Source organism: Coturnix japonica, chromosome 11 (assembly GCF_054131305.1).
Source record: "Coturnix japonica strain WE chromosome 11, WE-NBRP24, whole genome shotgun sequence".
Lineage (NCBI taxonomy): Eukaryota > Metazoa > Chordata > Aves > Galliformes > Phasianidae > Coturnix > Coturnix japonica.
Genome location: NC_140673.1, coordinates 15,738,869 through 15,761,947, shown reverse-complemented (window position 1 = coordinate 15,761,947; position 23,079 = coordinate 15,738,869). Strand labels below are relative to the sequence as shown.

The 23,079-nt window shown below is 45.8% G+C and overlaps 1 protein-coding gene and 1 long non-coding RNA gene across 13 annotated transcripts in view; one reads left to right on the top strand and one right to left on the bottom strand.

The window, feature by feature from the left end:
- The first annotated feature begins 537 nt into the window (after positions 1–537).
- Positions 538–21,768, top strand: LMO4 (LIM domain only 4). 8 transcript variants are annotated; one of them, XM_085511444.1, is made up of 5 exons: positions 538–672; positions 2,623–5,015; positions 9,923–10,161; positions 16,270–16,366; positions 16,720–20,859. In XM_085511444.1, the coding sequence occupies exons 2-5, from the start codon at positions 4,956–4,958 to the stop codon at positions 16,918–16,920; spliced, it is 597 nt and encodes a 198-aa protein (XP_085367570.1). In that variant the 5' UTR covers positions 538–672; positions 2,623–4,955; the 3' UTR covers positions 16,921–20,859. The 8 variants fall into 8 exon arrangements, with proteins under 8 accessions (XP_085367570.1, XP_085367568.1, XP_085367572.1 ...); XM_085511446.1 differs by lacking the exon at positions 538–672 and adding an exon at positions 20,999–21,768 and having other exon boundaries at positions 4,852–5,015; positions 16,720–16,875; XM_015870323.3 differs by lacking the exons at positions 538–672; positions 2,623–5,015 and adding exons at positions 8,010–8,142; positions 20,999–21,768 and having other exon boundaries at positions 16,720–16,875.
- Positions 16,903–23,079, bottom strand: part of LOC107317510 (uncharacterized) — a 477,215-nt gene continuing 471,038 nt past the window's right edge. For 3 of the 5 annotated variants that reach the window (XR_014932773.1, XR_014932775.1, XR_014932774.1), the window contains one exon: positions 21,539–22,971. This is a non-coding gene — a long non-coding RNA (uncharacterized LOC107317510). Of the gene's footprint in view, positions 19,903–21,538; positions 22,972–23,079 lie in introns of those variants that run through there. The other 2 variants (XR_014932772.1, XR_014932776.1) reach the window with 2 other exon arrangements.

Genomic DNA, 23,079 nt, shown 5'->3' with positions numbered 1-23,079 from the left:
AAGGATTCCCTGAGCAGGTTCTGTATGTGGTGGGAAGATATCTGCTTGTACTGTACTAGCAACCCTCAACATGCAGAAACTCACAGCTCCTCACTATTACTTTGACATTATGTCAAATGAAGAGTCAACTTTCAAATAAATGAGAAAAAAAAAACTTTCTATTTGTTTCTGGCTGATCCTTTAGAGTTAATGTTTTTACCTAACCAGGAAAACTCAAAATTCCTATTAGAAAAAAACTGAAAGCAGATTTGTATAAAAGAGCATGATTCCAGAGTTGCAACTTTAAATAGATACAGCAAATATTTGGATAAAATCATAGGACTTTACAATACTCACTTAGATGAGTAACAACAATGTTTTAAAGATGTGGAAATTCTCTGTGTCCTCTAACTTTCCTGTGAATCCTAAATTTCAGATAGGAGGCTGCTGCTGGGAGGCATGTGCATGAGCAAATGAAGTCTGATACATTGCAGCCATGGGGATCCAGTTGGAAGAGTATGCGTTCACTGGAGCTCTGTAACCCATGTGCTCTTCAGATGACCTCATGCACCTCACAGTTGCCAGGATTCATCCTGTCTGGATTACAGGCTTCTCCTGTAAGGTTAAAGTTGCTCACTGCTTTCAAGCTCTGGCCTAGAAGTTAATTCAGTGCTGTGCTGCGAGAGATACAGAGTAAGTCCTTGGAACAGTGAATTGCTGGTTTGATATCAAGGTCTGTGGGCTTTAATGATATAATTAGTTTGTTTTCTAAGGAAATCCTAGCAGGGACATTATGGTCATATAAAGTCATTATACTGTCTTACAACATAACTTTAATGATGTTTTGGAATGATCAGAGTCTGTGGGAAAGGATTCCATTTTTTATTACTTGTGGGATATCTTTAAACTGTCATAGCTAGAACAGCGCTGCTTGGAATAGGTGCTCTATAGTTCGAAGGAAAAGACAAAAGATATTTAGAGGTCTAAGTTGAGTTTCTGGGGCATATCTGTCCAGAGAAAGCCTGGAAGTTAAATTGTGTGGATTCCACGCCCTTCTGGCAACCTGCTCCTGTTCTGTGAGAGGTGGACACTTGGGGTAATGTAGCTATTTTATTGCAGTTACACAAGAGCAGATAGAAAGTCTGGGACTCTAGAAGCTTTGCTTTTCATAGTTCTCTGTCAGAGAATTCATGTGAAGTGAAGGGTGAGCAGTTTAAAAAGTATTAGAAAAGGAAGAGGGCATATTTTACAAAACTTTGATATCCTGTGAACTCAAAGACAGAAGAAACATTAAGCTGGTTGATTCTGCTGCCACTTCTGCTCTGCTAATGCTGAGGCAACAATCTTTGCTGCAGGAGAAGGGAGACAAAGAACCTTTAATTTGGGATGAGAGGAGCATGCTACAGAGAGATTTCCTTGTGCCATGCCTGTGGTGCAGAGGGGCTTCTGGATATGCTGAGGGACAGGTCCTGTAGGGCCGCATTTTCTTCCTCCTCTGTAAACTATGTCTAACTGCTTCAGTGAGAGAAAGCATCAAGCCCCATCTTGTTCATAGAAATACAACATATTTTAAAGCTGTAGTTAATGGATAAGCTGCTTTCTGATTGGGTGAGCTGCACAATAAATCTCTCTGTGAGCCAAGTGCAGTGCAGCTTGTTCAGGAACAGTGAAATGAGCCACTGTCACTTTGCTGCACTCTCATACATCAGGCAGAACGCTTCCATCTTCATCAGTCTTTTAGTAAAACAGAAATAAAACAATCGTAACAGAATGGTGTCACTGGATCCATGGCACCTGCTTTAAAAATAAATCTCCGAGCTTTGTCTTTGCTATTACTTTCAATAGATGTCCTAGCATTGCCACAGCATTTATCTAGCAGCAGGAAACCATTATCCTATGACAACAATCTATTCCATTAACATTAGCTCTTAATTGTAAGATTGTTTATAAGACAGCAAAAGCTACTGAATTATACCAGAATGATAAAAAGAGTTATGGTTGTGGAGTATAGCAGTCACTCCAACTCTGAAAAACAACTTTAGAAAAGTAGAGAGCTATATTTTCATATGAAAAATAATGCAATATTTGTATGCAAGAAAATGTTTTTAAATAATGGATTGCATCAGCAAAATAACTCTCAAAGAGTTAATGTTAAAAATTGTTACTGAGAAGCCCTTGCTTTGATAAATGGCATAACAAAGAAGCTGAATAGAAAGCTTAGAAACTTGCACAGTTCTTCCTGAAAGGCTGCACGGAGTCAAACAGAGAAATCATAGTAACAGAAGCACATTTGTCTGGCAGAGTCAACAGAAGGAATGTTGCAAAATTGAGATATGAAGAACCTAACTGCAGAATAGAAGAACTGTCATTCTGATTGTTTGTCATTATTGTTTCATGTCCAGTTAAGTGAACTAAAAGTGACAGTTGTGTCATAACTACTGGCATCTATGTAAATTTCAAATCAAACGCAATAGAGGCAATTCTGCCACACACAAGTCACCAGACTGCTTCTCTTCTTTACTTTTGTAACCTTCAATTTCCTTATACTATGCTGCTAGCCCTTAAATTAAAAAGACAACTTCAACAAGAGATCCCTTTAATATATGCTTTTCAGATCTCATTCTATACCTTATTTTCCCCCAGCTCTTTGAAACAATAGCTAGTGTCAACATTTCTATCAGAAACAATCACTGTAAACATCCAGATATATTAGCAGAAACTGCTCCTTCCCATCAATCACATACACCAAAATCCTTGGAAACTCTGAAGTTGTGGACTTCCTCTGAAGACACAGAGAGAAAATGGCTCAAGTGAACCCTCCTCCATTCCTTCCCTGGAGCCCAGGTCAGTTGTGACAAGCAAAATACACGGTGAAGATATTGGCCGTGGATCCCTTCTGTAAATGATCGCCTCATCCAGAGGTCATGGGACCTTCACAAGGATACCAGTCGCACTCCTCCATGGCAGTGTGTCACAGTAAGAAACTCGCTTCCTGGATGCACTTGTAACAGGCAGATGTTCTAATGACAGGATATGCAAACATGTCCAGGTCTTTAAAAAGTCTTCCAGTGCAGTTATTAAGGTATTACATGCAGGTAATGCCACCAAAAACATTGAGCATGCTGTTCATTCAATTGGGCATTAAACTACTTCCTTTTGAGTGTTGTAAATGTTCTTGGCTAATTAATTAAACAATTAATAAGGACTGGAGTTACATTTCTATTTTTCATTGTCGCAAATTATTCCAGAGCGTTGTTTTAACTAAATTCTGTGTAGGACTCTTTTTGGAAACCACACCAAAGTACAGCTACGATGTTGAAAAAAAAAATGCTCTTTTGACAAATGAAATCTTAAAAATGGCTGCAAGAAAGGAAGAAGTCGGCCCTGAGTGGAAAACATTTAATACGTTTTGATGATTTCTTATCTCAGACAGAAGAGAAGACAAGTTGATTTTCTCTGCTGGAACTTTCTGAAGTGAGTTCTGACTGAAAAGATGTGGTGGTGTCTTAACAAAAGCATACTGTTATAAAACATGATGTATGCTCAGAAGCATTAATGTGTACCTCTCCGCTTCAGGTTTGAACATTTCAGTCCACTGAACCAGCCTGTTTCATTTATTTTTTAAATTCTTATCCCGTTGATCTTTTTTTTTGTTGTTCTTTAAGTTTACGGTAGTTCAGTGGCTGCTTTTATCTATGATTTAGGCTTTCAAACAGCACCAGACTCTGCTGTCCCATCCTGTAATCTGTCCATTTATTATGGCAGAGGCAGCATGTTAGTGCAAGCGCTATAAAAATATCTGTGGAGAAAACATTCTTTTCCTCTGAAGGATAAGTTCCACAAGAATGTACATTCTGAAGTATTTGCAGAAGTACGGCATGGGTTTTTTGTGTTAAAGGTGGCAATATCTGAATGGTGAATATATTTGTGTTTATACGAATGACAATATATCATCTTACAGACTGTAATCCTGGAAATCAATTGCCAGTGTCCATTTAGGAAAATTGAAATAATTTAACTGGTTTACTTTAAAAATGCCTTGATAGACTATGGAATTTAAAGTCCTCTTTCAAATTTAAGGTTGTTTTGTATGATGAACATATTATTACATATTACATTCTGGTGGCACATAAAGACTTCTGGTGTAAAACATGAATTCTGTGTAAGATCAAACTGATGTCTTTGACTTCAGTTACAGAAGTCAGCTTCAGGACTTTCTGCTGCTGGTGGCTCGTGGCAGTTCTGTCAGTTCTTCCCGTAGGGATGTGCTCAGGACAAATCAGTGAACGTAATTTTAGCTGTATGAGGTCATTACAAATATAGTCTTAGCTCTTCCTAGAGTGGACTTCATTGTTAATATAAGTATATATCTATAGTTACTGACATTTATATTATTTGGCTCCTGTCCTAAGTTATGGATACAGTGATGATAAAAGCCCTTACCTAAGTGAGTCATGCTTACTAATTACTTCCACGGTACTGGGTTCCTGTAAATAAAGTTACTCATGTATTTATAAGCAAGTCAGAATTGATACGTATGTTTCTAGGAGTGAGTTATCTTTCTCTGTGGGGCAGACAGCACAGTCTGCTGTTCGGAAAAGAATGCTGAGAGTCAGGATATCCAGGGTGCTTCCTCACTTCTGTGAGGGTGCGTGCTCTCCCCTGTCATTGAATATTTGACCAAAACACTTAATTTGGTCACGTTTTTAAATTGTTTAAGACCCTCAGCATTACTTCAAGCTAGGAAATGTTTGTTGATTTTTCCCGGCTGTTTCCAAAGAGAATGGGGTAAGAGGGTTTCAGTCTAATTGTTTGTTCTAAAGATGTAGCATTCAGGACACAAAGCCTAGCAGTGTGATGTGGAGGACCTCAAGACAAAGCAGCAGCCTCAACATCTCTCTCTAATGAGAACGGGAAAAGACAACTGAGATCCCATAGGAATGCAGTATATTTAGGAGAGAAGCAGAGCTCCTTTCATGAATGGAGAGAGAACCCCGATGAATGCTGGACTACCTGCTACCTCTGGGTGTGATGAGGTGAGTGAAGGATTTGGATCACAGCCTGTCACGTTTTCCAGACATTTAGTTTGCAACTGCTACACCAGCAATTTTGCGCCTTCCTTTCCCTGACTCCAACAGCACGCGAGATAAGCAGCCAGATTTTCTTCTGCATTGTGTTTTTTTATCCATTCAGCCAAAATTAACAGTCTTCGAGGGTAATGTATGCCAAGTGAATTTAAATCTTGCGGACTCAAATCGACCTAAAGTTGATGGATACATTCATGCCTACTGCTGAAATCTACCAATTACGCAGAACTATGCTAACTTACCATAGAAACATCTCATCTAATAGCACAGATGATGTTGAACTAACTAATTACATTATGGCACATAGACAATGAAAAACATAACGAAGATGACAGCACAGCAACAACAGATGCTGCACAAAAGAAAAATTAGAAAAATATTGCTGTGCAAAATGCTGTCTGGTAAGGTTTCTTCTGTTAAAATTAATCACAAAAATTAGTGAAGATTAGATTTCAGCAGAAGAGATGAGCGCTGTGGCGCAATTCGGGAAACGCCATTAAACCATTTAAAGTCCTGCTCCTTCAGAAGGTAAATCCCTTTTTTTTTTTGTACCACACTATCGGTTTTAAGATGAGTAAACAGTTCAGTGCCGATGGCAGAGTTTCTTGGGAGAATATCTTTCCCAGTGAGGAGAGGTCCCAATGGCTCTTCCAGAGCTGTGTTTGGTAGCTTCCAGCCATTAGAGCTCAGATAATTAGGCAACTCGGATTTTATTTTAGCTTGGCATTTGCTCCGTTCTGTGCTCTTGGCTGTCGGTGACAGTTGATTATCTGTAGCGTGCCTCGTTACTTTATATATTTTAAACTGTAACAGATCCTAAATACCAAATCTGAAACTGCTGAGTGTGTTTAAATGTAATATATACATGGGGATTACATCCAGATGATGTACCTCATAGACCTGTGATTAAAAAAAACACATCACTTCTGGCCACCACTGCTCCTCCCCCCCGGTAGCTCCCGGCTGCTTCAGCACCGATCCTGAACCTAATCCAGCTGATGGAGAGAGACAGAAATGGGCTTTTCCCTTAAATGTGTATTTCCTCTAAAAATACCTCTGACGCTACTCAAGTTTCGATACCTTGCTGGCTTTATAAGAAAACAAAACGTATATCTGATATCCTGTTTTTCCCAATTTCTGTATTTTTTTAGCTAGACTTTCTTTTTTATTCCTATTCCGATGTTGTGCGGTTCCCGGACTCCCTGCTGCTCGTCCGGCGCTGCTCGGGGTGCAGGCACAGCGGAGGCCCACAGGTGGCGGTGTGGTTCAAGCACACCTGGGCTGTGATTGCAGAGCTGCGCTGCCGGCCGGCCTGCAGGAAAGGTGCTGTGCTGCTGCTGCCTGCAGGGAAATACAGCCTGCTGAAGTTCCACGCACCTGTGCCGAAGTGCCCCGGCCCTCAGCAGGGTCAGAGGCGTTACGCTGACCCTGCAGCAGCGGCCGCACACAACGGTGCCGTCGGGTCACCAGGCGGGTACCGAGTGCTGGGCACGGCGACAGCAGAACCCGAGCGCTGCAGCCACCCGCAGCTGGGTCACGTCTCACCGCGCCCTGCCGTCCTGCCCGGCAGCGGGAACCAGCTCTGTGCGCAGTTCGGTTCTATCACAGATGTGCGATATCTCGGCCCTGTGTTGTGCGCATCGTGTGCTCTGTGTGACGGACCCTGCACACTCTCTGCACGTCGGTGCCGGGCAGGAGCCGGCTGCTCGTGTCCGCACACAGCCGTGTGTGCCGAGTGGCCGGGACAGCGCCTCGTGATTAAGGGCACTTTTAACGTTTTGAGGGTCTTTTTCACCTGGATACGCTCACTCACGCCTTGCACGGCACACTTAGGCCTCAGAAGCCGTTAGTACATCTCTGTTCCACTTCTACGCGTCCCTACTGAGCGTTACTTCTGATTCGCCGCCAGCCCCGGGCTCCCATCTCAGCAACGCAGCCGCGTTCCGCCGCGCACCGAGCGCCGTCCGGGCAGCGCCGTGACCCTCGTAGGGCGCTGCTTGCCGCGGGCCGTACCCCGGCACCGATTGCCAGCCGCTGGCTGTGGTCAGGGTGCGGGGGGTGCCGTCCTCCCGGCAGAGACCCACGCGGCTCCGACCCCAACGCGGGACGCGGAGCCCTCCCGGCGCAGTGGCTGAGGATCGGGCCGCGGGCAGCGCGACGCGCCGTGCCCAGAGGGCGCCACGAGGGCCGGTGCCGCAGCGCTCAGCCGCGTGCCGCCGCTCGGGGCGGGAGCCGGCAACTTTCTCAACTGGTGGCCGCGAGCGGAGCGGGGCGCGGTGCCGCCACCGCCGCCGGCAGCTCGTTGCCCTCGGCCGCCGCTCCGCAGCGCCGGGCGGGGGCGGCGGGCGCCGCTTCCCACCTGACTCCCTCCTTCCCCTCCATTCCCCTCCTCCTCTCTGCCCCCCCCTTCTCTCCCTCGCTCTCTTTTTTTTTTTTTTTTTTTTTTTTTTTTTTTTTCCTCCTCTTTCACTCATTCCTTTGTCTTCTCCGGGATTGGCAGGTTTTATTATTCCGCCTGAACAAGCCGGGGGCGGATTGGCTGCGGCGGGCGGGCGGCGGGGCCGGGCCGGAGTGTAGTTGGGATTCTGCTCTGTCAGTAACACATGTGTGAGTGAGGGGCAGCGGCCGCGCAGCACGCGGGCCCGCTCGCATCGCGCAGGGACACGCGCGCCCCCCGGGCCCCGCTCCGCTCTCTGCGCCGCCGCCTCCGCCCCGCTCTCCGTTCCTCCGCTCGCAGCGCTCGGCGGGGCCGCGGCCGCTCGGCTCCGCGCCGCGGGAGCTCGGCCGCCTCCGGAGCCCGGCGGAGGGGCGGAGGTGGGGGCGGGGGGAGCGGCGCGAAGTGCGGCCGCGGCGCCAAACTTGCGGCGGCGGCGGCGGCCCCTGCGCGTGCGGCTCCGCGGGGCCGGAGGGCGGCGGGCGCCCCTCGGCGCCGGCTCCGCGTTCGTCCGGCCCGGAGCGGGGGCTGCCGAAGGGCGCGCGAGCGGCGGGCGCCGCGCTCGGTTCGCGGCGAGGAAACCTCCGCGGTGCCCCCGAGCGGCGCTGCCCGGCCCCGCGCACCACCGAGGGGAAGCAGCAGGTAAGCGGTCCCGCGCTACCGCAGGGCCCGGCGGGCGGTGGGTGTGTGGCGGTGGCGGTGGCGGTGGTGGTGTGTGCGTATGGGGGGAGAACCGGCCCCGGCGTCGTCACCGTCCCCGCGTACAAAGCGCGGCCGCCGCCGCCGCCCCGCGCCCGCGGTGGGGAAGAGCCGGGAGGGGCCGGGGAAGGGCTCCGGCGGCCGCGGGCGGAGGGACCGGGAAGGCTCGGGCCCCGCGTCCCCGTAGTAAACACCGCTCCGAAACAGCGGCAGGAGAGATCAAAGTGAGCCGCTGCCTCTCCTCGGCAGTCCCCTTCCTGCCCCCCGCACGGCCTTTTGTTTCGATCCGGGAGAAATCCGGTGAATCACCTAATTAAAACCGAGACGTGAATTAAGCATCCATTTTCGTCCTACAAATTGCCAGCTCTCCGCGCGTCCCTCCCTCGGTCTCCATTAAAAAAGCGCCGGGGGGGCCGCCCGCTTCCCCGCCCGCAGCCCGGACCGCGCTCCGGCCCGTGTAATTACCGGAGTGCGCCTATTTAAGTTAAAAGCTTTTCCCCCCCGACTCCAAATGAAACTTGATGAGGGCCCGTCCTTAGTTATCAGGGGAGTCACTTTCTGGTCAGTCCTCTTGATTCATCTTTTTAGATTTAATCAGCATTAGGGTATTGCTTGTCCTTAAGAGCTTTAGCTTAATGGGGTTACTGGATGCTGTTCTCGGCGCGGCGTTTCCCATTTGATAGATATTCGCCTCCGACAAAGCCGGGCTGAGGTGGTGGCACCGAGGCCGGTTCTTTCTTTTAAGAAACCCGAAGTGATTTAAGGCGCAGGAGACGGCGCGAGGGCTCGGAGCAGGAAATGCAGATTCATTTGGGCTGTAGCTGGAAACTGTAACAAAAGGCAATTCCTGAGCAAATGCATCAGAAATCAATTTACATAAAGGTATATGATGCGTTCGGATAAATGCGATGCTAATGGCTTTTAGAGTGGTTTTTCTTTCCAAAGTCTCGGGGTTTTGTTACAGCTTAATTGGTGCAGTTCTCCGCTTTATTGTGCGGTCTCTGCGCGCACCTCCGGGGCCGGGCCGGGGGCAGAGCGGGGTGCGGGCGCTGCCCCGGGCCAACGCGGGGACAAAGGCGGCGGGGCGGGCAGAGCCGGAGGCTCGTCGGGCTCCGCGCTGAAGGCAGCGAACTAATCGGTTTAGAGTAAGCTTTATGAATTGATTCCTGTGCCATCTCCCAGTTGTCCTTCTTGCGCAGAGCGGTCGTTAGAAAGTGGGGACTGCCCTTCGCTGCCGGTCCTGCGGGCGGCCCGGCCCCGGTGGGGAGGAACTGCGCTGCTCCCCTGCACTCGGGAAACTTTTTTTTTTTGGTGTTTTGTTTCTTTTTTCCCCCTGGGAGTAGCAGGGCTTTAGCATTAAGCCGCCGATCGAGGGCAGATTAGGGAGACAGAAGTTGGGTGTGCTCGGGTAGGAAGTTAGCGGGCGGCCCAAAGTTCAGCGATCCGTTCTTGGGGCAGCGTCCTCAGCCCGGAGCGCTTTCTCTGGCTGCTTTCGTGTCTCCGAACTGAATAGGCCCGACTGCGGGCAGCCCCCTGCCCCTGCCTGCCGGGCCCGGGGACTCCGCACTGACAAACCAGTTCAGCAACTTTCTTTTTCCCCACTCCTCGCACGCTTCTTTCTTTCCCCGCGAGCCAAACGCAGCCGGGACAGCCGGGGCCGGGCTACGAGCGCTGCGGGCGCTGCCCGGCCCGAGCCGCCCCTGACCCCGCCGCTCTCCCGCAGGCCATGGTGAACCCCGGCGGCAGCTCGCAGCCGCCCCCGGTGACGGCGGGCTCCCTCTCGTGGAAGAGGTGCGCCGGCTGCGGGGGGAAGATCGCCGACCGCTTCCTGCTCTACGCCATGGACAGCTACTGGCACAGCCGCTGCCTCAAGTGCTCCTGCTGCCAGGCCCAGCTCGGGGACATCGGCACGTCCTGCTACACCAAGAGCGGCATGATCCTCTGCAGAAACGACTACATCAGGTGAGCCGCACGCAGCCCTCACCCGGCTGCGGGGAAGGGCCAAGGGTGGAACGTGGCTGGGACTTTGTGGTGGTTCGTCAGCACTGAGCGGGTCCCGACTAAAAATAAACAGCAATCAGAGAGCTAAATGAATCTGCTTTGTTGTAGTGCTGAAGGAGAAGTGTGCGTATCTGAGCGGTAAACGTTAAAATCGTAGGGCTTAAATAAGGCGGTGGCAGAGGTGCTCGGTAATGAAGCGCCTGCCTCTAGTATCTGATTAATTATGATATTTACATAAGCACCTTTAAACTCCTCCGAGTGGAAACAGAATGAGTCATTCTCCCTTCTCCTAGCGAAGGAGCTGCTCTGGGCTCTGCGGAGCAGCTCCCAACTTCCAGCATGGAAATGGAGGGGACGGAGGGGAGGGCTGCGCTCCCAGTCCCCCTCCTTACCGCTTTCTTTTCCGAAGCTGTTGGCGTTAAACACTGCGGAGTTGTGAAGGGGGAACTAAGCCCCGCTAATCCCACATCTGTTGGGGTACAGGGAGGTTGGCCCTTCCAATGGGTTTCCAATATAATTAATAGAGGAATTCGTGAGGTCAGGTGCCCGTACGATCTTTTCAGGTGAACTCAAGCTACTTAAACTCATTAATTTAAAAGGAGGCATTTTGAAGGATTACACATTTAATTTGAGTAAATGGCTCGATAGGCTGATGCACATGAATGCTTTAAGGAGGTGTTCAATTTCAACATTCAGTAATTAAAAAAAACAACAAAAAAAAGCCCCACACTGTCCCGGTGCAGCAGGAACGCCTGGCTAAAACAAATCGTGTTTTGTTTAAAGGCTTCTGGCTTCTCATTTACAGTAAATGTCAGGAGTTAACTTGGGTTTTTCTTTTCCCCAATGGCTGAAAAGTTCCACTTTTGTTTTTTTTTCTTCCTTTCTGCAAATGTGCCCGGCCAGAAAACCCTGTGAGTTTGTTTATGCTGTAGAACCTGACCGCTGGTGGAGGCTGAGTGTGCGTGGAGGCACCTTGGTGGGATGGGATGGGGCCAATGCACAGCCCTGACCTGCTGCCCATGGGGCAGGGCTGCAGCGCTGTGTCTTTGAGCAATGGGAGCCTTTGCTTCTTGGGGTGTTAGAGGGAAACGCTATAGGCAGTTGGCACACGGAGGTGGTCAGCAGTGCTCTTTTTGGTCATCGTCCTGAGCAGCATGCCGAATGGTAATTAAATAGAGCAGAACGGTGGTGCTGGGAAGGAGCCTCGTTTGAAGTGGAGGAATTGACACTGCTGTTGGGCTGCAGAGTGGCGCAGATCCATCACTCAGCAGCACCATCAAACAAACCTGTGTCTGATTGCTCCTAATTAAAGGGAGAAGATGTGTCCACCGTGTCCCAGAGGCAAGTTCAGGCAGGCTTATCGCAACCCCCTGGTTTCGCGTTGCCAAAAATTAATACTCGTTTATTTTAATGTAGGCGGTTATAAATAGGATGCTTTATCAGATGAGGGATTTGAATTGATCTCCTCGTTGTATCGCCCTCCTTCCCTTAGATCCGTGCCATCTGCCTGCAAACACGCCTCAGCACACGCTTGCTGGAACTTGACCGGGCCGTGCGTGCCCGGGGCGGGGCAGGGCCGGCGGCGCTTCCCCCATAGCCCTCCCGCGGGGTGCGGGCACGGCGCCGCTCGTGCGGGCTCTGCTCCGCCGGGGCCGGATCCCCCGGTACCGGGTTCCCCTGGTGGCCGTGCCGGGCGCGGTCGTGAGGGGCTGCCGTGCCGCCGTGCGGAAGGGGCTCGGGGCGCGTCTGGCTCCCGGTGCCGTCCCTGCGCTCGTCGCTCCCCGCCCCAGCGTTGGGGGCGGCGCAGCCCCGCGGAGGGCCCCGAGCGCCGGGGAAGGAGCGGGGGCGGCCCTCCCGGCCCGAGATGGCAGATAGAGCGGCGGCGTGGCAGCCGGTCCGCACAATTAAAAGCTTTAATTAGTGTCTCCTCCATTTTCTCTTAGTTCTGATAGGTTTTATCTAATGAGATCTGGTCCTTGGCTTAGATCTGCTCGGAATGACGTGTCCGAAATGAATGAGAGCCGCGTCGCAAACAAAACATTTAATTAACGAAATTGGCCTCTAAGAGAGAGCAGGGAGTGGTGGGGAAGGCGAAGGAAGGGAAGGGGAGGCGGGGGGGGGGGGGGAGTGTGCTGCCCGACCGCGTCTTAAAGGGGCAGCGCCCGCGGCCCGGCCCCTCCCCGCCCGCCCGGAGCGTGCCGTGGGCGCGGCGCTGCCGGCCCCTGAGCGGCCCGGGGTGCGGGGGGACCGGGGCGGCCGCAGGGCTGAGCTGGACCGGGGAGGGGACCGCCAAGAAGCGAGTTCATTTCGCTGGTAATCAGCGACAAGCTGCTATATTCGGGGAATGCTGTCCCTTTAATTGAACAGGCTAGGTAATTAAATGGCACTTTTCCAATAGGACGTGCTAGGTAAATCTAATAGTTGGTTATTTAATATCACTTTGAAGTCTGCCCACTCAAGCACAATGACAGCGCAGGAGCATGTGAACTATTAGCTAGGAAAAAAAAAAAAAACCCAGGATCTCAAAAATTAATTAAATCGCATGCAATTTAGGGGGAACGTTTATCTTGATTTGTCATAACAGAATTAATTCAAGGCCTCCAATTCACTTGGGGGCAGATCTGTTACTCTGAATTAACCAAGCGTAATTTGGCTGTGTTTTTTTTTTTTTTTTTTCCCCTTCTCTAATGCAGCACTTGCCATTATGCACAGCCCCCCTTTTAAGTATCAATAGCTTCTGGTGCTTTTAAGGTGCTTGGTCTCCAGTTATTCTGAAGTACCTTTAATGGACTTGGCTCCAGGCTGGTTTCTGTGTTGCCTTTCTTTGTTATATTTAATATCGCTGTTGCAGAATTTAGATTAAATGTGGGGAATGTACAGAAACACCAATGGCTTCTGGATCAGTGTGTCTGGATGTGCGTTTCTCACCCGGTTCTCTCAGGTGTAAGTCTGTGGGCTGTGCTGTGTGGGTTCTGCAGCTGCTAAGTCTGTTTTCTTCCACGATTTTGGAACCAACTGGAGCCTTGTTTTGTTGGTAGAAGTTGCATGAGATGTGCTTCTACTGATGGTGCGTTTTGAGCGGCAGGAGGTGAAAGGTTGGGCTGGGAATGTTTCTTGCTGCCTTCATTCCCACTCTTGGGAAAGTTATGACAAAAAATTAGGGGAGAGTGTGTGTGTGTGTGTGTGTGTGTTTGGATGTGGGGAGTGCAAGGCTGGAACTACACGGCAGTCAATTTAAGGTGGCTCGGTAAAAGGCCGTTAAGTGTAGAAGAGCTGCCTTGTCTGTATAGGGAAGCTCTTGATGTTTGTGATTGATTGCATTGCCCAAATGTTGAAATATTAATGACCTTCTTGGACTGAGGACCCAAAGAGGAAACTGAAACCAATTCTGTCATCACAATTAAAGAGTCCCCTGGCTTTAATTAGCCTGACCTGGGGTATCTCTACCCATTGCTGCAGTTAAAGAGAAAAGAGCCCATTAAAGTCCAGTCTGAGACCGATAGCTACTTAATTGAGCACCTAAAGCCTGCAGCCTTTTAAATCAAATACTGTCCTGGACGGTCCCCCCGGTTAGATAATTAGCTCTCCAGCCGCTCAGAAGCCACGTGAAACAACTTTCTCAGTAAAGAATAGTTACTGAGGTGGACTTCCTTTACTGGTAAGGAGGAATAATATTTATTTTTAAAGATAAAACCTTTTTCCTCTTAATGATGTTAGAAAACAAAAGCATCCATAACAATAGAGAAGGAAAAATAAGCTTTATTGTCCTAGTTAATAATGCAGAGCGCTGGAAGGTGTTCTAACTGCGGGTAATTTTCAGGGATGTCAGCGGAAGATTCAACTGCAGCAGCCTCCCAAAGCGGAGCTGTTCTGGAAACAGGCGTAGGGAAAACCTGGGAAAAGCCTCAGAATTAGTTTAGGCTCCGCGTATTAAAATGCAGAGACATTCAAGGTGTGCAGCCACCGCTAGTCAGAGCGCGTTGTATAACAAGTGAATGCTTAATGAAGACAAGTAGTGCAGTGAGATCAGCGTTCCGGGGCCGTGTGTTCAGGCGGGCGGTGCGGTCGCATGGGGGCTGTGTGCCCACTGGCACCGCTTGTGTTCTTAGGACAGGTGGCCCTGGCTGCTCACCTGCAGGGCTTTGCCTTTCCTCCCCACCCTGAATGAAGTGCCCTTGTCGTCACCCGGTGCCCCAGATTTTGGGATCTTTGTTCTAGAAACGTGGTGGCGTCTCGCAGCCTCCTTACGGTGCTTCCATGCACCTTTTCTGTGTGCCAACTTCACTGCTGGTAGCGATGGAGGAAGGAAAACGCATCTCGTAAGGCTTGGGAAGAAACCTCAATGCATCCGCAACTGCTCGGAACTGCTCTGGTTGTAGAAGATGCCCTCAGAATGGACCCTTCATTTCCAGCCAGTGTAGTCCTTTTGGCTGGAGGTCCTGACAATGCATTAGTTCAGCTTTCCCTTTGTAACCGCTGTGATCGTGCAAGAACGTGTCAATGTGTCGTGGATCTCAGACTAATTAGTTTTGAAATGGAGTTTTGATTGAACTCTTCAAATCGATGCTGCTGCAAAATTTGTTTCTCAGCTTCCTATTAAAAGCCATCTTAAGGGGCAGTTTTACTACTCTCTCTGTCGTTCAGTCGATACATTTAATAACAACTTACAGGCTATTTTCAATAAAGTGGCGACAGCAAATTAGTAGTTTGAACATGACAAGCCTCCTCTGCAAGCTCAGATTCTGAAAATTCAAAGCAATTATTTCTATACAGAGGCACACTGCAATCATTCAGATTACGGGTATTCTGTTGTAATGCGTCTCCGAGGTTGACACAAACAAAATTTTATGACTTTATTTGGACAGGAAGGAGATGCAAATATTAATATTTATTATGACACCAATACGCTAATTTGTAAATCCTATTACCGTGTTTTACATGGTGCAGAAAAGCGGGTCTGTGACCCTGCCGTCTAGTTGGGTTTCCTTTCTTACTGTGAAATGCCTGTGGTGCTCTTTGGAAATATTTGTGTATGTTAGAGAGACGCACGGAAAGCAAATAAAGCTTTTCTAATTCTAGCTAATGCGGTCAGGAAAAGTAGAACTCAATAATCATTATTGTATTATATTTTGAATCGATGTGTTGTGCCTTTAAATGGATTTGAAGAATTATGTATATATTTTTCTTCACCGCTCTTCTGCCTACTCTCCCCCTCCCCCCGCTGCCTGTGCCCCCCCAACCCAATGGCAGATGTTGTGGTCTCATTTGATTGCATAGGAAAACTGCAGTGATACAGCAAACACCCAGAGAGATATGATGACAAATGGGTCCAGATCCCGGTAAATTACTTTCTGCTCAAATCGAAATTTCATTCAGTTTGTTGCTAGCAGAGATGAAGTAATCTAAATTGTGGACTCAGGAGCAGATAGAGGGAAGTTGGAGCAAGCATTTCATTATCAAGAGAGAGAGAAGGTTAGGATGAAAGAGATGAGCAGAGGCAAATCTAAAGTGTTGACACCATGATTGAAAAGGTTAACCCATACACATTATATATCAACCTGGATAGCAGAGAGTTTCTAATGGAAACTCTGCACTGATGGAGGTTTACTGGAGTTTCAATACACTGAGCATGATGTCTTCTTAGATATACAATCAAATCCTCTTAACCCTTTTGATGACTCATATCTCAAGATATGATTAAAGTACAAAAGAGTTCTTCATATAATTTCAAGGACACAATGCATTTAAACTCCAGTCATGAATTGTATCTTTTTTTTTTTTATGATGAACCCGGTAATCTGATAAAATGCGTGTAGTACAGAATTGTTTGTGTTTCTAGAGGTGTAAGTCAATATTTCTGATTAAATCCTGTGTAACCACATCCAAGGTGGGGTGAAGCTACCAGTTGTTAGACAAAACTACGCTTTTTCATATTACAGCGTGTAAGCAAGTTGGAAGACAGGGGTCAGAAGTCTAAAACAGTTGTGTAATAAACCATTGCAGTGATGCGCAAAAATGCTCAGAGCCTCTTGTGTGTTAAATTATTCATGATCATCACCTCTGTTTCAGGTTATTTGGAAATAGTGGTGCTTGCAGTGCCTGCGGACAGTCCATTCCTGCTAGTGAGCTGGTCATGAGGGCGCAGGGCAATGTCTATCATCTGAAGGTGAGAGGCTTTCCATATATTTTTTTTATTAGCCGATTAGAACCGCCATGCTTCTGTAGTGTAAAAATCTGCATCTGCTTATGAATGAAGTGCGAAGCAGCAGCTAGAGATAGCAGTATGTGTTATGAGGCTGCCCTCAGTGTGCAGCTTCGTTCCCTCATAATCGGTAAAACTATACTTGAGTTATGAACCGCGTGGTCCCAACAGGTAAGGCTAATGCCGTGTTCGGAGATGCTAGAAACCAAGCAGCTTCATATCTCATCTGTGCTCACAGTCTCTGAAGTGTAATTTTCAAACCTGCGGCATACTTAATTTGTGCTGTAGTTTCACTTGCTGTCTCTTTCCTTTCTCAGTGTTTTACATGCTCTACCTGCCGGAATCGCCTGGTCCCGGGAGATCGGTTTCACTACATCAATGGCAGTTTATTTTGTGAACATGATAGACCTACAGCTCTCATCAATGGCCATTTGAATTCACTTCAGAGTAACCCACTACTGCCAGACCAGAAGGTGAATACTTCACAATTACTAATAAGCTTTATTAGAGCTAAATGAAGATCAATTTATTTTCAGTTTCATTGTGGATATTTCCCACCCTTGCAGTGAGACCATTAAGTAACCGAACTTAAGTAACATAGGCATGGGGGATGGGGAGGAAATGCTAACCTTTAAGTATGACATATAGAGTGAGTCAGTTTATTTTGGTTTGGGCATGTGTATCTGTACAGCTGTTGAACTCTTCACGTACAAAGTGGAGTGGAGAGCAGACGTTAACATAAACTTAACAAAGAGGAGCATTTTATTTTACAGTCTTGAAATTAAGGGCTACAAGAGAGCAGGTTTCCGTGGGAGGAAAATTACATCCTTTAGTATGGAAATAAACGTTTTGTGAAGGGAAGATTCCTGAGCTAAAGCAGTGTAAGGCTGCAGTTGGGGAGGAATGTTGGGGTGCTCTCTCAGAAGTATTTCCTCGTCTGTTTTCCATGCCATAACTCAGATCTAAAAACCAAAAGTGCTGTTTTCTTATCACTCCATAACAACAAATAGCTCAGTTGGAGATGGTGTATTTCTGTGGCTGATGGCTCTTGGTTTGTACCTAAATGAGTAAATAATGACTGCATGGATCATATAGAGAAGAAGAAAAAAAATACTGATCAACAGTTGTCCCGTAACTCTGAAACGAGATAGTTTTAAATCTATTTTAATCTCCTTAATAAGTCCTAAAGCTATGCAAGTGAGTGCATTTTGATAACTGCTGTGCCTAATTTGTAACAATTACTGTCAACCTTGAGTTAAGAGACTGTTCATTCCACCCTGGTCCAGAAAAGAGTGAATGTATGACTCTTGCACATAATTTTATTCACATCATATTTCATACTGATTATGTATTGATGACATTGATTCATTTACTCTTTACAGCGCCACTTGCATGGATATTAAATCTTATTGACCACAGATGAATTTTAATTTCAGATTGGTGATAGATTTTTCCATCAGCTCTGATAGTATATTTGACTTTTTCATCATTAACCCAGGCAATCACACAGCACAGAGTTATTGCAATGAAACAAAAAGTGCACACTTCAGTTGGTAATTCTTTATAGATTTACAATAGGAACTTCATTAATGTCTGTAAGGATCACAAAAAATAACATTTATTCGCAAATAGGAATCTGGAAGATAAAAAAAACCTGGGACAAATGCTTGGCTTACCAGTTCTGTACCCTGCAAAATAACGGGTAGTGCTTTCCCTTAGTGGAGAAATTGACACAAGAAAACACAAACTGGCTTTTTAAGACCCGTGTTTTTCTTGTTTTGTTGCTGCAGTTCAAAATCCATGTTTGCTTTTTATTTCTGTGCAAAAATGAGCTGATTTATTTTAAGCATACTTTCGGGCCTTATGCAGTGAACCTCATTACATCAAAATGAGACGAGGACTTCTTTATTTGCCTAATTTGCTGATTGAGGTGATGGGAGAGTTGAGTACAAAAGTCCCATATAGTTGGGCAGAATGAAGATAATGAAGATTGGAGGAAAACGTGTGGCCTCTTCTCGAGGAAGTACAAATACAGTTAAAGATTCATAGATTTATACTGTTGTGAATTTTAATGACACAAACCTGTAATACAGCGTAGCTAACGGTTGCTCCGTTAGATGAATGTTTGTGGGTGTCCCATTTTAAAATACAGGGTAAAACCATTCATCTTTATACACTGCAGTAAAAGCTTTACCATTCTGAGCGAGTGGTTTATCCACTCGTCTGCTGCGAATGTAAAGTTTAATGTAACTTCAAATAGGTGTCTGAATTGCCGTTTAGTTTTATCAGTTTCTTACTATGCGTTAGTAAAACACAAAAATGATTTAGTTAGAATAAAAGCAGCAGACATGGTGAGGAACGTAGAACGTGGAAAAGCGGTTAAGTGGGGCTGGGCCTGCAGAGCTCACAGCTGAAGCCTCCTGGTAGAAAGTAATGCAGAGATGATACTGAGAACAGGATTTTATTAGTTCTGTCACTATTTACCATGTTGCTATAGTCGAGGATGAGACAAAGAGGTATTGGGGAAGACTGGAGAGAGGGATGATAGGGTTGTTTTGTTTTTATAATGTAATCTCTCTAGGAAATGGTCCAAGTTCCCCTACCGGTTTTCCAAGGGGAACTGTGGAGTGTTTGAATTTCAGTAAACTGAATTACAGTCGAGGAGACAAGTTGGTAATTCATAGGTTTGTCAGGTGTCTGCAGTTATGGAGGCTGCAGGGGCAGGTGACAAAGATTGTGTTTTGTGTGTTAGCTTTTTAACAATCTGAAGATGTAAACATCACAGATGTTTTCCAGAAAGCTGCGTGGTTTAGGGCCAGTAATTAAAAACGTTCTTCCACTATGACAGAGTTGGCTGTAACAGATCCTCTTTATTAAACATTAAAGATCAATCAGTCTCCAGGTTATTCTGCCACTAGAGATTATAGACACAGCAGAATAATCACAGGGTGGTGTTTTTTTCATTAAGCTGAAGAGATTGAGACGTACTTCTTGCAGTAAAGCACATTTTTGCTGTGTTTGTGAAGGTGACAGTTAGGAACTTAGCAGTGTCTTCAGGTTACCTTGTAAGCCATATTTTTATTGGTGACGGGTGCAGGCAGAAGAGGTTGCACGGCCTAACTTTCAGTGCTTTATTTTCTTTTTAAGGAGGTGAAGCAGTAATGTTTGCTGTTCCTGCCTTTTGCCTCCCCAATTTGATCCACACATGGAAACTGTAATTTCTCATCACTTACTTGAAAAATCTAAACAGCTCAACACTGTTTCACCTCAGTTTGGTGCTGCTTGCCAGCACAACGCAGAGTCCTCAGCGCTGATGTCCTGGGGGCCATTTTATTTGCTGGGGTCGTATCGTCCTCCACAGAGAGCTGTCTCTGCACTTTTGACAGTGGCAGCATTCCTGCAGCATCTCTTGTTTGCCAACAGTCTTACCACCTACTATAAGTGTAAATTCTCCTCTGGCTGGCAGTGTTCATAGCAAACGCTTGTCCTCAGCTCCTATACTTTTAAATAAAGTATGAGTTAGATTACATCTCTCGGAGAAGATCTGAAAAATCTTCTAGTTTACATATCACTCAACAATTCCCTTGTAGTTACATAATTGGTGTTGTCTGTGTCCATAGTAGAAGATATTTGATGCTCATTTATTAAATATGCTTGCTGGCTGCTCCCTAATCTTTGTTCTGGACAGACAAATTACCTTTCTCACACTGAGCTTCAGCTCTGGGGAATTAAACCTCCAAGCCTCTACTACTTTAATTAGCTTGAAAGTGGGGGGTTGCAGTTACTAATAGACCTCAGGCTTTTAGTAACTTAGAGAAAGGGTGGAAAAAGAACTTCCTGGGAAGCACAAAATGTCATTTAAAAACCATAAAATTCTCATATATATTATTTCATTTTGGTAATTGCAAACAGATTGTATTTGAAGACTATGAATGATCATTTCTATTTTGTCCCGGAAAGTTTAGATTTTTATCGACTTAGACACTTTTAATTATCACAATTCATTAACACCAGTGTGAGAGCACATGTTTGACTTCATATATTAAAATGTTTATGTAACATTAACTAACACACCAGATGAGGAATTTCAAATGGGGGGGAAAAATCCTGAAATATCTATATTTAGCTCTTGTGCAATGCAGCATATTAACCAAAGTTGCCTTGGGAGGATATTGGCTGTACTTCTTATTTGCTTTACACGCTATTTCTTCCAATTATAAGATCGTATTACCAGCTTCTTCAAAGGCATGGCATAATGTTTCTTCCCTTTTAAAAAGGGGCCCAGAAAAGCCACCTTATTCACCGTACGGTTTGCTACCAGAAAGTACACTTATTTATTGTTGTCGTCTCTCTTTATTCTTTACTGTCTGCTTTTCTTAGTAGTGATACTGCAGAAAATGCTTGCTTTTTGCTATTTGAAGTTGAAACATTAGCACGATGAATGGATAGTGTAGAAAGCCTTAATCAAGTCACAGTTGGAAAGTAATCTAATAAAAAAGAGATTAGTGAATAAGGAAAAGACAAAAGCAGTCATGTTGTAGTTTCCTATCTCAAATCTAGTATTGTAGCTAAGATACCCATTTTTATTTCTTGCAGGTCTGCTAAAAGGTCAGAGTATTGCAGAATGCGTGCCTTCATCTCAAATTTTGTTCATCACAGATGGATCCCATGTCTCCAAGTAGACAAGTCACCTTTGTAGCTAGCATCAGTGCCAGCTCCATGCCATTGCACCTTCTTTATTCTTGATTGCCCTTCCCACATTTATTGGTGTATTAAAATGACTGAATATGAACATTAAGGACTCCATGAACCTGGGCTAATGGGAGACTGTAGAGAAAATGAAAAAAGATCCACCGGAGGACATCTTTGGGGGGGCGGGTGGGGAAGATGACTAATGAAGCTAATTAAAAGAAGCATTGAAATCTGCTTTCTACCCTCATTAACAATTAGCAGGGCACTGGCCAGTTTGTACCCTGTGTTTTACCTTAACAACATTCTATTTGCTCTTTGTATATTTAAGTGTTGTAAGGAAATGTGTTTCAATCAAACTGAACATGAGATAAAGGAAAGATGTGGCTTTTGTGATATTCTATCACAAACACTTTTATTGTATCTCTGTAAAATACAATGTATGTATGCATGTAAGTGTTTTTGTCCTAATGTTGCTACTTCCCATGGCAAAAAAAAAAAAAAACAAAAGGAGAAAAAGGAAAAAAAAAACAAGTCAGGCTCATAGCAGCTACTGTGTAGAAATTTTCACCTACTTCTAATTTGCTGAATGAAGAAAAATCTTTTATTTGTGATATTTTCAGAGACATTTGCTCTAGTATGGTGTATTTAAATAATAAAAAGTCAAACGAAAACCACTGAATGGAGTTTGGGTTTTAGAAATGTTGCTGGTTTTTCTTAAAAAAAAAAAAAAGGAAAAGAAACAACAAAGCTACATTCCAGATATTGCTCTGAAACAAAGTCATTACCTTAATTGTCAGTTTCCTTTAAAAATAAGGTTCTGGTTTGGAGGTTTTTGGTGGGTTTTCTTTTTTGTTTCATCTTATGCCAGTAAAGAACCTGATAAACTACCATGTTAATTTTGGTGTAGATGTGGGGAGACGCTGCTTCAAAATGATCTTTAGTTTCCATTGAGATTCTTGCTTCCGGTAACAACAAATACACAACAGTCCAGATTGCGGTGAAGTGTGGTACACGTTGTAGGTACTGTGGTCTCTTTCTGTCCTGCTCCTTCCTGCAAAACTGCCTGTGTTGGAGGTATGTGTGTGTCTGTGAGTGTGCAAGCATTAGTGTGTATGAACATGCTTTAAGAGATCCAGAAATAATAACAGAAATAAAAGCAACAGCAGGTGCATACCTTATGTGGAGTGCTAGAAATGGGTGCTGATAAAAAGGGCGTCCAATAGCTGTTCTGATCTGAACAAAGTAAAGCTGAGTTTGCTGTGCAAGAAACTTATAAAACTGATAATCTTAAGGAAGGAAAAATGCACTTCCTGGGCTACTTCTGAGAACAAACTGGTGGCAGCTACAGTCTGCTCTCTGGAAGGAAACAAAAAACCAACACCCTCCAGAGTGAGAGAACTTTCTGTAAGCTTAGGAAGAGGGCAGCTTTGTTCAGTGGGCCTTTCCCCTCAAGTCTGTGCAGGACAACCTCCTCATTTTTCATATCTGTAGCAAGAAAGGTTACATGAATCCGTGACTGTGTTGTATGCCCTCAGCCAGGGAACTGCAGGGACCTTAGAAGGTGCCTCTGCTGCAACTCATAGCAAATAAGCATTACCGGCTGTTTGACTCTTACCTGAGAATAATGCATTTGAAATACAGTGTGATTATGTTTTTAAATTCCATTTTCAAGAAGGTGCAGCTTGTTTGGTTATGGAATGAGCTTCACTTACTGTTGTTGTGACACTGATGTATAAAAAGCAGATGCGTAGATTTGTCCGTCTCAACAACCAATAGCAGATAGATCTATTTTGTTTTGGATTCTACTTCTCAGCCCAGTGTGCTGAGGTCTGTTGGGTTTCTTCCTTTAGCACTTCACTGCCTGGGCAAAAATGGGACTGTTGCAGAGAAAAGAAAAAGATACAACATACGGTAACAGACAGTAGAGATGAAATACTTACATATCATATCAAGTGATAAAACTACTGATGCCATGTATGATTTTT